The 16184-nt window shown below is 43.8% G+C and overlaps 1 protein-coding gene across 2 annotated transcripts in view; it reads left to right on the forward strand.

Annotated features, from left to right (window-relative positions):
* LOC146861503 (nicotinamide N-methyltransferase-like) overlaps window positions 1-9063 on the forward strand; it is a 105166-nt gene extending 96103 nt beyond the window's left edge. For both annotated transcript variants that reach the window (XM_085645835.1, XM_085645836.1), the window contains exon 4: window positions 8403-9063. In XM_085645835.1, coding sequence (XP_085501961.1) covers window positions 8403-8452 — 50 coding nt within the window. In that variant the 3' untranslated portion in view covers window positions 8453-9063. The remainder of the gene's footprint in view (window positions 1-8402) is intronic.
* The last annotated feature ends 7121 nt before the right edge of the window (window positions 9064-16184 follow it).

The following is a 16184-nucleotide window of genomic DNA, read 5'->3' on the forward strand; positions in this document are numbered from 1 at the left end:
TAAATGATGGCACCGTGAGGAGGGACAGATGGGCAGATCGAAGGTCGCGGGTCGGTTCATGTTTATTTATAAGTTGATTGATGAACCTAGGGCTTTTACTGTGGAGGGCCTTGTAAATTATGCAACCTGTCTTGAAGATAATCCGATGGGTGATGGGGAGCCAATGGAGGGAGGCCAGCAGAGGCTTGGCAGACATCCTGCGATTGCTCTTGAATATTAATCTGGCCGCTTGATTTTGAACAATCTGCAGGCGTTTGACAATGGTGAGGGGAAGACCCAGATAGATAGAGTTGGAGAAATCTAAACGCGATAGGACCAGTGCGAGTACTACCTGGATGAGAGCAGGATGGGTCAGCAGATGGGCGATTTTTTTAATCTTTCTCAGTTGGAAAAAGCAGGAGGAGATCACTGTACCGACCTGGGTTTTCAATGTTAGGTCGGCGCTGAGAGTGACCCCTAGGCTTTTGGCTGACTGGGAGGGGGATGGGGGAGTGCCCATTGAGGGTGGCCAGAAATGGGAGCCCCAACTGAGAGTGCTGTTGCAAGGGAGTACCAACTCAGTCTTTCCTGGGTTCAGCTTAAGATGGTTCCGATCCATCCAGCTCTGAATGTGCAGCATAGTTTTTTGAAATTCCTCGACGGAATCTGGAAAGTTAAGGGGGAATACCAGCTGGAGATCATCTGCGTAGTTGTAAATAATAACTTTTCTATTTTTCAGGGAGTGCAGTAGGGGTTTGAGATATAAATTAAAGAGGAGGGGGGATAGTGAGGAACCCTGGGGGACGCCGCAGGTGGTTGGGAGTGTGGGGGCCGTGAAGTTCTCCAGTTTTACAGCCTGGGATCTGTCCGTCAAGAAGGACTTAATCCAAGCGAGAGCTGCGCCGCTAAGGCCGGCTTGTTCCACACGGTGTAATAGAATAGTATGGTCCACCGTGTCGAACGCGGCTGATAGATCGAGAAGTACGAGGGCTTGGTGAGTTCCATTGTCGGCGTTGGTCCTTAAAGTGTTCTGCACGGCGAGGATCACAGCTTCGGTGGAGTGAGCCTGGCGGAAGCCCGCTTGATTGGATTCCAGGTAATCTGATGTTTCAATAAAATTGGATAAGCAGCTGGTTACATAGGCTTCCAGCAGCTTTGCGCCGTAGGGAAGGAGGGAAATGGGGCGGTAATTTGAGAGGTTAGAGGGATCAGCCCCCGGTTTCTTGATTAGGGGGACCAGGGTGGCATTTTTAAAGGAGTTGGGTACTATTCCTTGTGATAGAGAGGTGTTCAAAATGGGGAGTATGCCCTGAGGGAGTGCAGTGTAGACTTCTTTCAGTATATGCGGGGGGCAGGGATCATTAGGTGAGCCCGATTTTACTCGGTTCATTAATTCCAATAATTTAGGTGGATCAATGGGTGGGATATCCTGAAGGGTATTAGGATTCCTGCTAATGTCCGGGTAGTCTGCCACAGCATGGTTGGTATGGATGCTATTTTTTATAATGTCTATCTTCTCCTTAAAAAAATCGTTAAGGCGATTGCACATTATTTGTGAAGCAGGTTGAGAGGGAGAGGTTCTAGAGTCATTGCATAGATCATTCACGGCTCTGAAGATTTCCCGTGATTTGTTTTTAGCGTTGGAGATTTTGTCTGAGAAAAAAGTTGCTTTGGCAGATAGGATGAGGTCTTTGTAATTTTTCCGGGCTGTCTTATATGATGCTCTGTCTACGGCATGATAGCCGTGTCTCCACTTCCTCTCTAGTTGACGGAGTTCAAGTTTCTGTTTTTTTAAGTCAGCGGAAAACCACCTGTGGGCGTCCACGCGACGAGCGCGGGAGAACCTGGTAAGAGGAGCGTGCTCGTTACATGCAGAGCGGAGCCACTCGGAGTGTGCTTTGTCCATCAGATTGATGTCTGGTCCCTGGGTAGGGATGGAACTAGTCAGGGTAGAGAGGAAATCTTGGAGATTTAGAGATCTCCATTTCCTGGCTGACCCCCCCAGGGGCGCTTGATTTTTTGGGTGACCTTGAGTGGTGATGCAGAATTGCAATAAGTGGTGGTCAGACCATATGCAAGGGGAGGCAGTAGGGGAGGAGATAGAGATATTGTCAGACCAAATGTGGTCTAAGATATGTCCCTTTTCATGAGTGGGGAACGAGACATGTTGGTGGAAGTTTAAATTCGAGAGAAGCTCGAAAAGTTCTGTGGCGTGAGGTCCAGCTTCCGGGTTATTGTACCAGTAGTTGAAGTCCCCTATGACCATGACCTTGTCATAGTCGACAACTAGGCCTGCTATTTGCTCAGCCAAGGAAGCTGGGAAGGAGGGCATAGAAGAAGGTGGTCGGTAGATCAATACTAGCGCCATGGTGCTTGTATCGTTGTTAGATTTAAAGACTAAGTTTTCCGTATCTGGTAAGTCTAGCGAAGGTAAGATGGTAAACGTATGGTTCTTATGAATAATGGCGGCAACCCCTCCCCCAGCTTTCCCTGATTTCCTATTTGCTGACAGGATGTAATAATCTGAGGGTAAGGCCGTGAGTATGTCTGGCAAGGAGTCTGTAGTGAGCCAGGTCTCCGTGACGAATAATATGTCAGGACTGTCCGACTTCAGGAGCATAAATATGTCTAGTTGATGTTTAACCAGGGATCTGGTGTTCAGATAGAGACATCGGAGGGTCCGGAGGTTGGGTTTAGGGGGGGGTTTATTGGATTTAGATCCATGAGGTAAGATAGAGGTTGATTCTTGAATATAATCGAGAGAAAGAATATTGTTTGCCTCTAGGCGAGCATATGTGGTCAAGTCGAGGGGTTGAAGAGCAGGATTATGAAGAGAGTGCAAGTCGAGGGAGGAATACCTAATAAGTTCTTCATTCTGCCTGGCCCCTGGGCCCGTGCAGGCGCGGACGGGCGCAGACGGGCTCGCCTTAGGCGCGCCTTCGGCGCGCAAACGGCGCTCCCGCTGCGCTCGTCCGCTGCGCTTCCTGCCCAGGCACATGATAAAGGGGAAGGAGGGGGCGTGGCCTCAAGGGGGCGTGGCTAGCGAGCGCGCCTGCGATGGCGTCCGCTGAATGTCAGCAAGCAATCAATCACCGCAGCAGCGTTCAATCGGCTGCGAGGTGTACGGGCGACAAAGAGTGTCAGGTGAGCCTTTAAAAGTTCTTTAATCAACAGGTTTAAAAGCAATTACACGATTTTCAGCAAAATGACGTACCTCCAGGACCCGGCTTCCGCCTCAGGTCTGGGTATCTGGTTTCTGTGGAGGGTTTGAAAGCGGCGCTTTCCATCCCTCAATAGCCTAACAACAATCTGCCCAATATTGTAACACTTGTTCAGTTAATTGTTTTTCAACATGTCACATGAGTAGACGAGGGGAAAGAATCAGCTGGGAAATATCGAGTCTTTTTGTATTTTCTTACCATTGAATAAAAGTCTCCTAAAAACGAGTACAAATAACTGAATGCAAAATCAAAGTGCTGTCATTTCTCATAAGTTCGGAAAAATATGTTTTTGTTAAAATTATTTTATGTACTGCAAGGTTACAAAGTCAGCTCTCTGGTCAGTCCATGATTTTTTTTAAAACTGCCTTTGTAATAGGTAATCTAACAACGGTCTCTTTTGCTGTTCGATGGAACAACCAACCCTCTTACAGAGTGGCGGCACTCGCGGCACGCAATTCTCGGGGGCGGGGGTTGGGGTTTAATGTAAAATAAAAAACTTGACTTACCTGATCCCAATCCCGCGCGTGCCACCTCTGCGTCCAGTTCCTGGGTCGGTTCGGACTCCGGAGCAGGAGAAGGTCTGGGCAAGTCCGTCTGCAGCAGGAACAACTTCAGACTGCGCGGCAGGTGTCTGCAGCGTCTGGATTGGCTGGCGCCACTGGATTTATTGGCTAGGGCACAGATACGGCCCGCCCACTAGGAGACCGGGGGGCTGCGACGGCCTCTCGGGCAGCCGCGGTGCGTCCATTGGGGCGCTGGGGCGTAGCCCCACTAGACACATTGCCCTAATTTGTGCAAGCACCACTCTGAATTAACTGAACAAGTGTTACAATATTGGGCAGATTGTTGTTAGGCTATTGAGGGATGGACAGGTGTGCTATTGCATAAAAACCATGTCGGAAATGTTCGCTTGTATTTATTGTGAGCCTTAGACCATAGGAATGTTGGTGGTCAGGGATTTTTGTAATGTTTTTCCTTATCTGTTTCTCCCCTCTGTCACCTTCACTTACATTTCTCAGACCATTTCATTACCTATATATTTATCTTGAGCTTTCGAAAGTGCAAATGTGTGCCTGTGGACATTTTGCTGCTATATTGAGTGGGACCAGAACTAAACAGTTGAAATCAGTCAGTATGTTTAAAGACTGGTCCTTAGGGCCTTTCCAAATTTTATGTTTTCTGGAAATGGAAGAATGTTCCTCCTAGACAAGTGTTTTTATGTTGGGAACAGGATATTTGAGCGGGAATCAGGCACACCCTTCTGAACCAGACAGATGGTCTTTAATGTCTGCACTCCTTAACAGATACTCAGACAAGAGTGACTCCAGTTCATGTTTTTTTTTATTGCAGCAAGGTGTTTCTTCCGGAGCGTTCAAAGTTGCGGTTTGTCCGTGGGTTTCTGAGGTATTGGTTCATCTTACGCGTTGTCTTTGATTGAATGTATGCCATCTGTCTTTGGATTGAGTGTGGGACTTGTTAATTTGGCGTTTTTGTTTATGCTTGGGTGGTAGGCATTGTTTTGAGTCATTGAGGCCATTGGCTTTCAATCCTTTGACTTTTGAACCTGGGATTGGTTGTCTTCTATCTCGTATTGAACTCCGGCCCTGGATTTACCTATTGCATTCTGCTGCATTCTGGGTGTTGTATTCCTGATTCACTAAGCCTTTTACATGCCACTCCACAGCAGTAGTTTACGTTCGAAGATTCTTTGGTGTTGGCTCACATGGCCCTTTTGACTCATGTCAATATCCAAGCATCGCATTTCATGTTGCGGTACTTGCCTGTATTTTTTAATGTGACCAGGCTATCGAGCTGTGCGCCACATGGGAAACTTCACTGAATGCTGCGCACAATGCACGTGATAGGAATTGCATTTGGCTGCTATAATGAATTTTTTAAAATGTAGGCCGGCAACATGTAATGCAATGTTTGGATATTGACACGAGTTTGCGCGAGTCGGGAACAGGAGGATTTTCGCTATGCCCTTTGATTCAGTGAGTCTCATGGCGGCAATTGATTCATATATATAATTTCTTTGTTTTTCTTACATGTTTTATATGGAATGACGAACATTTTTCTTTGAGTGTTTGTTTATTTTATTTTCGGCTTTATACTTCAAACGGATGGACATGAGTAGAACTATATGCTAGGTGGGCAATTGTTTCCGTGTGCATCTCTGCACGGTGGCGATTGGAAACAAAAATGCACAATGCCTCGCCAGCGTATGGGTTGTTCTAATTTTTTTTTTTCTTCACATGAAGGTTATTGCGTCCTCATCCATTTTTTTCTGCATTTATACTAAATATTGAGCACCTCCTGCAGCATTTAATTAAATGTAATGAGCCAGAGGAAATTACTTTGAGATGCTTTTGGCCACCATACAGACATGATAAACAAAGCAGGGGAAGGAGGACTTTAAATTTTATTTTTCTGTCAGACAATTTTTCTAAAGTCTTTTATGTATTTATTACTTTTTTTTTAACACACAAGGGTCTGGGAGATGACATTTTTAGCAGGATAATCCCACTGGGTTTCCAGTTTCTGCTCTATTCTTCCCTAGTGCTAAGCGCCAGAAACATAGTGACAAATGCTGGTTTTGTTTTATGTTGAAGCACCATGCCAACTAACGTTTTATTGCTTGACACTCAACACAAATATTCCGAGGGTTCTGGGAGCAGAGATGGGACTCCATTTGAAATCTTCCTTCACAGAGGAGTACCGTGTGCTTTTGGTATTCATAAAGACAGTAAAATCAGGCAGTAAGATGGTTTTCCGGCAGCACGACCATGTCGTTCAGACTAGAAATAAATTATGTAAGTTTGAAGGCTACACTAATATATGCTGCCATTTATAGGCGGCCACCATTGTCTGCCATGTTGCGATTATGCCACAAAAGCAAGCAAGACCTGTTTTTATAATGTATACATTTGAAGCAGCAACGAAGGGCCTTGTAAAGTACAGTCCTAAATCAAAATCCCCTTCTGTCTGACGGCCCTGTGTAAAATGCATGCTGTCTCTTTAAATAAGTGTACCCTTTACTATTATGTTTTTCTATTAGATGTTATCTCTGATTTGAGGCTGGCGCTTCCCTAACGGTAGCTAAGGTATCTATTTTAGGGTGCAGCAAAAAGCAACACACGTTACACAAAATTGCCATTTTCTAAAGCAGGGGTCCAGGAGAGCCGGATCCATCATCACAGATTCAAAATATCTAATTAGTATGTAAATGAGTAGCATTTAGATTAATTCTACCGACATTTATTTTATCCTGAAAATCTGGCATGGATTTGGCCCTCCTGGAACTATGTTGGACACATCTACTCTTAGAGCTGAGATTTCCATGAGTCTTATAGTCTGAATTCAGCACCTGAGCATAATAGGACAGAATGTATGAGGCTCTGTGGTAATACTGAATAAGCAGCTACCTATGTTATGCCATCTATTAATGTAATAACTGCACTTTCACAATTGCTTTATTAACCTTCCTGCTTTCTCAAATTTGCTTGAAAATGCACGATTTTTCTTCTTTTTTTTCAAAATTTTCTTGGGGGGGGTAACCCCCCCAAACGCCCCTTTTGGGGTTCGGGCTCGATCGCTGCGCTCGCTCGCTACGGTGCTGTATGCTAATTCGTTTGCGCCCCACCACTTTAAAATCTCACCCACCGCACCTGCTCTCGGGTCCCCCCTCCCTCGCTCTCCTACTGAACCTATACTAGTGGCTGACAATGCGCATGTTCTGGCTGGTCACAGCCTAAACCCGAGCATGCGCACTACGTTCTGCTATCAGATACAGTCTGACTGTCTGTCACTCAAACCTTGTTGAGTGCTGCCGCAGCCCCGCCCCTACCCCCTTCAGCGGCCGATTGCCACGCATGTTTAGAATAGTAGCGTCTGCCGTCTTTTATCAGCGGCAGCACGAGAGTGGTGCTTGCACGAATTAGGGCGATGTGTCTAGTGGGGCTACGCCCCAGCGCCCCAATGGACGCACCGCGGCTGCTGGCAACTGAAAGAAGAAAAATGTGAGAAAAGATTGAAAATGAAGTGAAAGAAGGAAGGAAAGGGAGATATGATTAAAGGACTAATTTAGGAAAGATTAAAAAAATGGGAGAAAGGACAGAATGAGAAAGAAATGCAGAAAGAGAGAAATTAACAAGAAAAGAAAGAAAAAAATAAGAAGAGAGTGTGTGAAGGGTGAGAAGTTTGATGGAGGAAAGAAAGCAGTGGAAGGAAAGAAAGAAATGCAAATGCTTGAAGATTGGAGGAGGAAATTCTCGCTGCGGTTTGGCGGCTGTAAAGTAAATGTTTCCTACTGTTTAGTAGGGGGCATGGTGGATGCAGGGGGCACCTTCTGGTTTCAAGAAATGGAAGAAGTCGTAGTTGGGCAGGCAGTAATTCGAAAAGCACTGACAGGCTGCACTCAGGCGGCAGGACATGAGGCTTCCCCAAGAGCCATGCAGAAGTGAATGTAGCACCGAGATAGAAATGCAGGGATGAATGAGTGTGCAGACATTAATTAATGCATGAGTTCACAGGTTGAATGACTATGGCATGCAATTAATGTGAATGTGTGAGTGAAGGGGTGGATAAGTACATCAGTGAAAGACTACCAGAATAAATTAGTGCACTTGGTGAATGATTGCAGTAGTGAATGACTGAATGAACCAGTAGCAGTTAAAGTGTGAGTACAGAAGCGAACAAGTGAGGCAGTGAATTTTGAAGTGTGTATGGTGTAAGTGTAGAGAATGCGTAGAGTAATTAATAGGTGTGGTGGAGTGAATGTGTGCCCATGCAGAGTGATTGAGAGCAGAAGTGAACGAGCAAGTGATGGAGCGAGTAAAATGTTTTCTTTTTATATACCCAATCCATTTATATAAGTTTATATTAAAATGACTAATAATTAATTTAATAATTAATTGATTGATGTAATGATACTAAACCAACCTTATTAACAAAGAAAATACACGTGGGAATGCATTTGCATGGCTAAAATTAATAGGTGAACTAAATTGTACGCATATTAAAATGATAAGTGTTGCTTAGACAGTGTTAATGTGATTTTGCGCTTAAATAAACCAGCATTAACGGCTTTGAATGTTGCATATGGCTAGATAAATGCATACACATAAGGGTATTAGCAAGGGAATAACACTGTTTTAATCATTTCTATGTATTTATTACGATTTTGTGTTTCTTTGCTTAAAGTTGACTATTCTGGCCTCCCAAAAGATGGCTGCCGACTGAATCCTAACTAAAGTACATGACTTCATGAATTGAGCAATGGAGAAAGGCGCCTGCACTGACTTCGTTCGTGGCCTTTCCATGACCCGTCAGACCAGGCCCATGAAGACTACCCTGGGCGAGGTGCCAATGTCCCTGAACATGAAGCTATTGTTGCCAATGTGGAAACATGAACTACCAAAAGCCACCTATTTACAATAGACTGATACTTTCTTGACCTGGGAACAGTTTTCCCATACGCCTAAATTTGATCTTCGTCCACATGTGAAAATTTGAGAATGTTTCTTAATGTATTGAAACCTAGTTAAATTCAGCCAATCAGTGACCTGGGAATAAAGAAAATGTTACTGTTATATGTAAATTTTAGTATAAATATAAGTAGACTAGAGAGGGAAATTACCCTAGCTGATCGATGCTACTCTATGCGACACTCCATGCTGCTTTTAGCTAGAGATCCTTATGCTGACGGAAGAGGACGGGACTTTAGGACTCTGATGAACTTTCTGAGGACCAGTTCTGACTTAGAAAACGACAATTAGCCAGAATAGGTAAATATGACAAAAGATAATATTGCCTTATTAGGATTTAACCTGCATTTTGATTAGATAAAGAAAATCATTATTTGAAGAACTGTGTCGGGTGATTATTTCTTTGAAATGTGTATTGATTAATATAAGAGTTAAGTGCTTCATCAAATTCATTATCAACTAAATGATCCAATCAACCCCCAGATGGAGGAACTGTTAGCGTAATTCAGTAAATGTGGTTTCCTCTATCCAAGTAAAGAACTGTAGTTTGGGATTTGAGATCCCTCTGTAGGCATGGATAGTTTGAGAGAATGAATGTTGGTGTTATGGGCCCCACCAGCGTGTGATGTGTGTATGTGCGTGTGACTGAGAAATCATTCTGTCCGTGGAAGCAAGGGGGAATTTTGTGTTCTGAACTGCACCACAAGCACAGGAATGAATATGTGGGTGTATGGGAGTGAATGAACGCAGCATAAAGTGAGAGGATCAGTCAGCTAGTGCAACAGCGAGAGAATGTGCAAGTGCATGCAGCAGTGAATGAGTACACAAATGAAGTGGTGAGCAGGAGTGAGTGCAGCAGTGAATAGGTGCTAGAATGAATGGATTAGTGACTGTACATGAGTGAACATGCTTAGCAGCGAGATAGTTTCACAGTGAGTGAGTGGATGATGGAAGCACTGAATGACTGCAGCAGCGACGAAAAGTGTGCACCAGTGAGGGAAACTGCGAAGGAGTGAATACACGGTAGATGAATACGTATATTTATGTAGCGCTGTTGTCACTTCCTTAGGAGTGCACGTGTGTGATATGAACTGGCACGGTGTGTGTGCATGCGAGCTCAGCACAAAAGGTTATTTATATTGTGATAGATCGAAGTGGACGGTCTCGCAAGCACTCTCTGAGGCTCTCCTTCTGGAACGGTAGAGGTGAATGGGTCTGCTGGGGAAACATCGTGCAGGCAGGGTGTCGGCAGGCAGTACCAAACTCCGTAGGGGACAGCAGCCATGAAACTCCACGCAGCACCTGTTTTGAGGCTGGGTGGGCGCGGAGCCATGCCAGACATCTGACCTTTCTTTTTTATAAGAGAACACTTAAATATCCAATCTCAGCCAGGGCTATTAATATTCCTTGTACATTTACAAGATGCCGGTGTGTTTCCTACTGGCAGCGCCCAGCGGAAGGACAGTGGCAGGCAGGCTGCGAGCGGAGGCTCTTCCGATACCCAGGGAGGGAGAAGGGGCTCCTGGAAGGAAGTGTGTGCGCGTGAGGGGCTGGCAGCGGCTATCCGAGGGAGGGACGGAGTGGGGAAGAGAACAGTGACCGGAGACAGGAGATAGTAAAACTGCCTGATTGGGGCTGAATGTGGGGAAAAGGAACAAGCCAACAGATAATGGAGGGAGGGAGAATGGGAGCAAGCCATCAGAGACCACGAATGGAGGAAGAATGGAGAAAACTAACAGGAACAACAAACGGAACAAGCAGCGATCAAACATCAAAGCGGCCGTGCGGCTGCGAAAGTGATAGTAATCGCGGCCAGGCGCGGCGCGCGCGCCCGCGCACATGCACTGTAGCTCTAGGCTGGCCTGGTAGCACTTTTTGGAGCCCTCTCAATAAGTCTCGCCAGACCAGCGCATGCGCTGGGTCAGGCGAGACCTAAAAATATCACGGCATGAATCTTGTACCTCTGGTGCTGTCTTTATCGAATCCGTAAGTGAAATTCACTTCCGAGCTCTCGTCTACTTTGGAGGTGGATAACTCATGCCTGTTACCAGGGGCAGAGCTTGGTCAGTAAGATTAGGGGAGGGGGGGTACGAGCTTCAAGTCTTCCGATAACCATACTGGCATATCATGTTAAAATCCCTTATAAAGGAAAGCAGTGCCAAAGGGCAGTGTAAGAGGCAGTGGAAAAGGAGCAGAGTGCAGATTGTAAGGGGTACTTAAAAAAACAATATTTTTTTAAATGACCAACATTGTTTAAGATATTTAAAACATAGACGAGAGCCAGTGTGTGTGTGTCCGTGTTTTTCTGTGTGTGTGTGTGTGTGTAAGAATCCCAGTTGAAATCTGACAGACTCCTTATCACACACGACTGAATACTCCTGTACCTAACTATTTACTAGAGAACAGATTTATTAGGGGGTTGTAGCACCCCAAACACTCCCCCTAAAGCTATTCCTCTGGCTGTAACCCTAAACCGGAATAAGACGTAGAGAGACAGAGAATCCTCCTGCCTAAACTAACAGGGTCATGGCTACTCCTTATAAATCAATTTCAGCAAAACATTTTAAGCAAGGCAAAGCACACACAAGAAATCCAAAAATACCTAGGGCTAACCTGATTCCATAAGAACATGGAAAACACAAAAGCCCTACAACCGATTCACAATAGATGTGATATCTCATCACAGTAAAAAGCATACCAACAGTTTTCTAGCAGGGATATCTATCTACCATTAGTGGACCTGTTCATATAATGTGGGCCTGCTGTGTGCCAATGACAACTGCAGGATGAATACATTACAAACATGACAAGGAAAACAAGTTAAAAAACAAACAGCACAGCTCTAACTGGATTCCATATCAACATGAACAGTGCAAAAGCCCCACAATTCAAATGAAAATAAACTGCTAATAACACAAGAATACACACAAGCCTTGCTGGGTACTCACAGGTATGTAACATTTGTGGCTTGGTTCGTCTTGTGCATGTGGCAATTATTCTACCTGACAATTCTTGATAAATTAATGAAACATTTCATAACATTCAGAGTCTTGTAGCTCCCAGTGGCGGCTCAGTTTGTGGGTGTCGTGGGATCAGGGGAGCAGAATTGGTTGTTATGGACCCGGGCCAGGAAGCTCGGATGCAGAGGGTCTTGGTTGGCTGGTCCGCGTGCATCAAAGGCATCCACGGCTTTCGGTTAGACCTTCAAAGGGGGACAAAACAGGACAGGTGGGCCACTCTCAATGCTGGCGTCGGCAATGCTGACATCCCTCGTTGGCTGGTCAGTCTTTGCAGTGTTGTAGTCCGGATGGACTCAAACAAACTTTAGTTCCTGTAAGTAGTCTGATACCCCAAACATTGGTGCAGGATGTCTCCCGTTGGTTCTGGAGTCTTCACACGTGGTGGGGAGATACCTCTCACCCCTTGGAGCATGGTGATGTTACGAAATGTCTTTATTTATCAAAATGACGGCAGACAACAAAGTTCAGCTGGAACAGAAGTTTATTCAACCTCTCCACATCCAGTACAAACGATCAATGCCTAACATTTCCCCTAACGCTCACCACCACCCGAGACACCCTGTTTGAACCACAACACTCCGCGTGGTCTCCACGAGCAAGATGCAAGATTGCTCGTGGACACCACGCGCCATGAATGAATACGTATGCAACACATCTCCCCCCCTTTATTTATTTTTTTTTTTTATTATTTTTTTTTTTTTACAATATTATTCGTCAAACTAAACCATAATGTAATCTTTAAACCTTCCCGGACAATGGTGTTCACGTTTTCTTCTAGACAAATCCATTCCCCAATGAGAACACCCTGGTTGTTGATCATATCTCATATCATTGTACACATTCTCCAATCGTGTGTTATTTTTAACATTCCTACATGAAATGTCATTGCTTACATCATCCAAACACATGTCATTGGATGCATTTCCAGATGGTTGAGTAGAACCCTTAAACACAGATACTCTGCTCAAATTCCAAACACTTCCACCCTCTATTCTCACCGCATTGCTGAAAACTTGTACAACCCTCTTTGGGTCTGACCAGCTTTGGGAACCCTTAAGAACATTCTCTTTCCTCTTTATGTGAACCAGATCACCCACTCCAATTTTGTGTGTGCTCATTGGACCTCGTTTCTGGTCCATAACTTCTTTCATTTTTTTTTTATACTCACTGACCCTTTGTCTAACTACATTGTAGTCAACAGCAACCAACTTCTTGTCATCCATACCCTTCTTTAACCACCACGGAACCAAACAAGTGCTGGGTTTCCGTCCTCTCAAAAGTTCAAAGGGACTGATTAAAGTTACTGAATTAGGAGATGTCCTATATGCCAGTAGCATGGACTGTAAAGCATTGCTCCAATTGAGTCCACCCTTAACGGCAAGTTGAATCGCTTCCTTCACCACACGATTAAAACGTTCCACCTGACCATTAGACTCTGGATGGAATACTGAAATTCTCCTATGAGTTATGCCACATTTTCCAAAAAATGACTCTATTTCTCTGCTAATAAACTGGGGACCATTGTCTGTGACAATCTCCTGAGGAATACCTTCCCTACGAAATATACCATCAAGAAATTCAATGACACTTTGTGACGTAACTTCTTTAACCATCTTGATTTCAGGCCATTTGGAAAAATAATCAATTAAAACAATTCCAAAGCATTTATCCTTGGGCAAAACATGAAATGGACCAATAATGTCGAGCCCTAGTTTCCTCCATGGCCCAATAGGATATTCCACAGGACACGACTCAACTCTTAAAGGCACCGCAGATTTATCACTATTTGAACATTTATCACATTTGCGTACAAAATGTTCAACAGCAGAATCAATGCCAGGCCACCAAAATGCCTCCCTTATTCGCCTTCTAGTAAATGAGACTCCTAAATGTCCCTCATGGCCAATTTCCATAATGGTTTTCCTAAGAGAAAAAGGGGGAATTATTCTGTCCATCCTCATAACCAACCCATTCTCAATGGCCAATTCATCATGGACTTTGGAATAGCTCATCATATCACCAGATAATTTTCTTTCTTCCGGCCATCCCTGCACAATGTAATTCTTAACATTGCTCAATTCACTGTTATTTCTCATTGCTTCCATCCAAACTTTTTCATCCAAACTCGCCTTATCACCATGTAAAAGGTTGATATCATGTGTTGGGAAAGCAACCTCACAATCATCCTCCTGATAATCCTTATCACTATCCAAAGGCAACCTGGACATGCAATCTGCATGCATATTCGCTTTCCCCTGGACATATTCAATGTGAAAGCGAAAAGATTGTAACCTTGATGACAGTCTAGCTAACCGTGCAGACATGGATCTACCACCACCAGGAGACATTAGAAAAACTAACGGTTTGTGATCAGTCTTTATTATGAAATCGGTCCCCCACAAGAAACTTCTAAAGTGTTCTGCTCCCCATACGCAAGCAAGTAACTCTCTTTCAATGACAGAGTAGTTCTTCTCTGCATCTCTCAACACCCTGGACGCATATGCCACAATCCATTCACTAGAGTTATCTTTCTGCATTAAAACACCACCCAGACCTAAATTACTTGCATCTACCATAACTATGCATTTTTTCCCTGGAACAAACGGTCTTAAGCAGGGTGCATTGACTATGAATGTCTTCAATTTCCCAAACGCCTCAGTCATCATGTCATTTGTCCACACAAACTTTGCATTTTTTTTTAACAGACACCTGAACGGTTCAGTCTTCATGGAATAATTAGGAATAAATTTGGCATAAAATTCAATCAATCCAAGAAAAGCAACCAACTGTTCCTTCGAGGACGGTAGAGGAGCGTTAGTAATGCTCTAAATGTGCTTATGTTTCGGTTTAATCCCCTTTCCACTGATGGTGTGTCCTAAATAATCCACTTCCTTAGCTTTTATTTTGCATTTATCTAACCGAAGAGTGAGGCCTTTTTTTGCTAAAGCTGCAATAACGCTATGTAAATTCTTATCGTGCTCCTCATCATTCTTCCCAAAAACTAAGTTGTCATCTTGGAAAGCGATGGCTCCTGACAGCCCTTCCAGAGTTTCTTTCATCAACCTCTGGAAAACAGAGGCAGCACTAGCCAACCCAAATGGCATGCGACGATACCTGAATAGACCTTCAGGTGTGATAAACGCCGTATAATTTTTTGAGCTGTCAGACAGAACTACCTGGTGGTACGCGCTTGCCAAATCAATGCAGGAGAATACTTGCGCATCAGATAGAGTGGATACCATCTCATGCAAATTAGGAAGAGGGTGTGCATCTACCCAAATAACTTGGTTCAAACTGCGCAAGTCCACACATAATCTAAGTTCCCCTGAAGATTTGACTGAAATTACGATGGGAGAAACCCACGGGGAAGATTCAATAGGTTCAATGATGCCATCATTACACAGTTTTTTTAACATACTCTTCAATTTATCCCTGTATGACAATGGGACATTTCTTACTTTTTGACGTACAGGAATGGCATTCTCATGGAGTTTGATTTCATGTTCAAACCCTTCGTATTTCCCAAGCTTACCACTGAAAACACTAGGGAATTCCTTAATGAACTCACCCACAGTGACCGACCCATGGTGAACTCCATGGTCAACAACAAAGACTGGAGGATTGGCTCTAGGGTCAAGTTTGATGCTTAATTCATGTTGATGTGGCCACCCTAAAAGTGATTTCCCTGACCTTGCAACATAAATTTTGCTGTAAGTTTGCCGTCCTGCGAATTTTATGTTCGCATGAAAATAGCCAACCAAATCAATCTTGTGCCCTGTGTAACCGCCCGGAGAAACATCGGGGTCACTAAGTTCCCTTTTTGGCCAGTTATCCTCGAAAACCTTCAAAGAAATATTAGAATACCAGGCGCAAGAGTCAACCAAAAATCTCAAAAAAACGCCATCCACACTGATGAGACAAGAAGGAAATTTCGAAACATTGTCATCACTACATACATTAATAACTGTGTTAATTTCATTTTCATCATTGTCATAGGACGGTTCATAATCATCAGAAAACTGTATGTAATTTACTTTCTTTGTGGGTGTTTTGCAAAACCTACTGAAATGACCTTTCCTATTACATTTAGAACAAACTTTCTCAATAGCAGGGCACCCTTTGAAATTCGCTAGATGGCTATTGCTTCCACACCTGAAACAAAGTAATGATGAATTATGTTTCTCAACTCTAGAATTTGGATACTTAGGCTTGTTCCCATTTTTCCCAAAATTCTCAGATCTTTGAGTAACAAATCTTTTTTGTTTGTCACTATCTTTTAACTCTTTGTTGACACTGAATACATCTGTTTTCTCATTTCCTCTAATTTCTTTCATGAACTCTTCAGAGTGTTCAATAGATTTTGCAATATCAATAGCTGCATTTAATGATAAGTCAGATGTTGACCATAGTTTTTCTTGAACTTTCTTGCTGTTTGTGCGCATTAAAATTTGATCTCTCAGTACTTGTTCGTATGATAT

This window comes from Triturus cristatus, chromosome 3_1 (assembly GCF_964204655.1).
Source record: "Triturus cristatus chromosome 3_1, aTriCri1.1, whole genome shotgun sequence".
Lineage (NCBI taxonomy): Eukaryota > Metazoa > Chordata > Amphibia > Caudata > Salamandridae > Triturus > Triturus cristatus.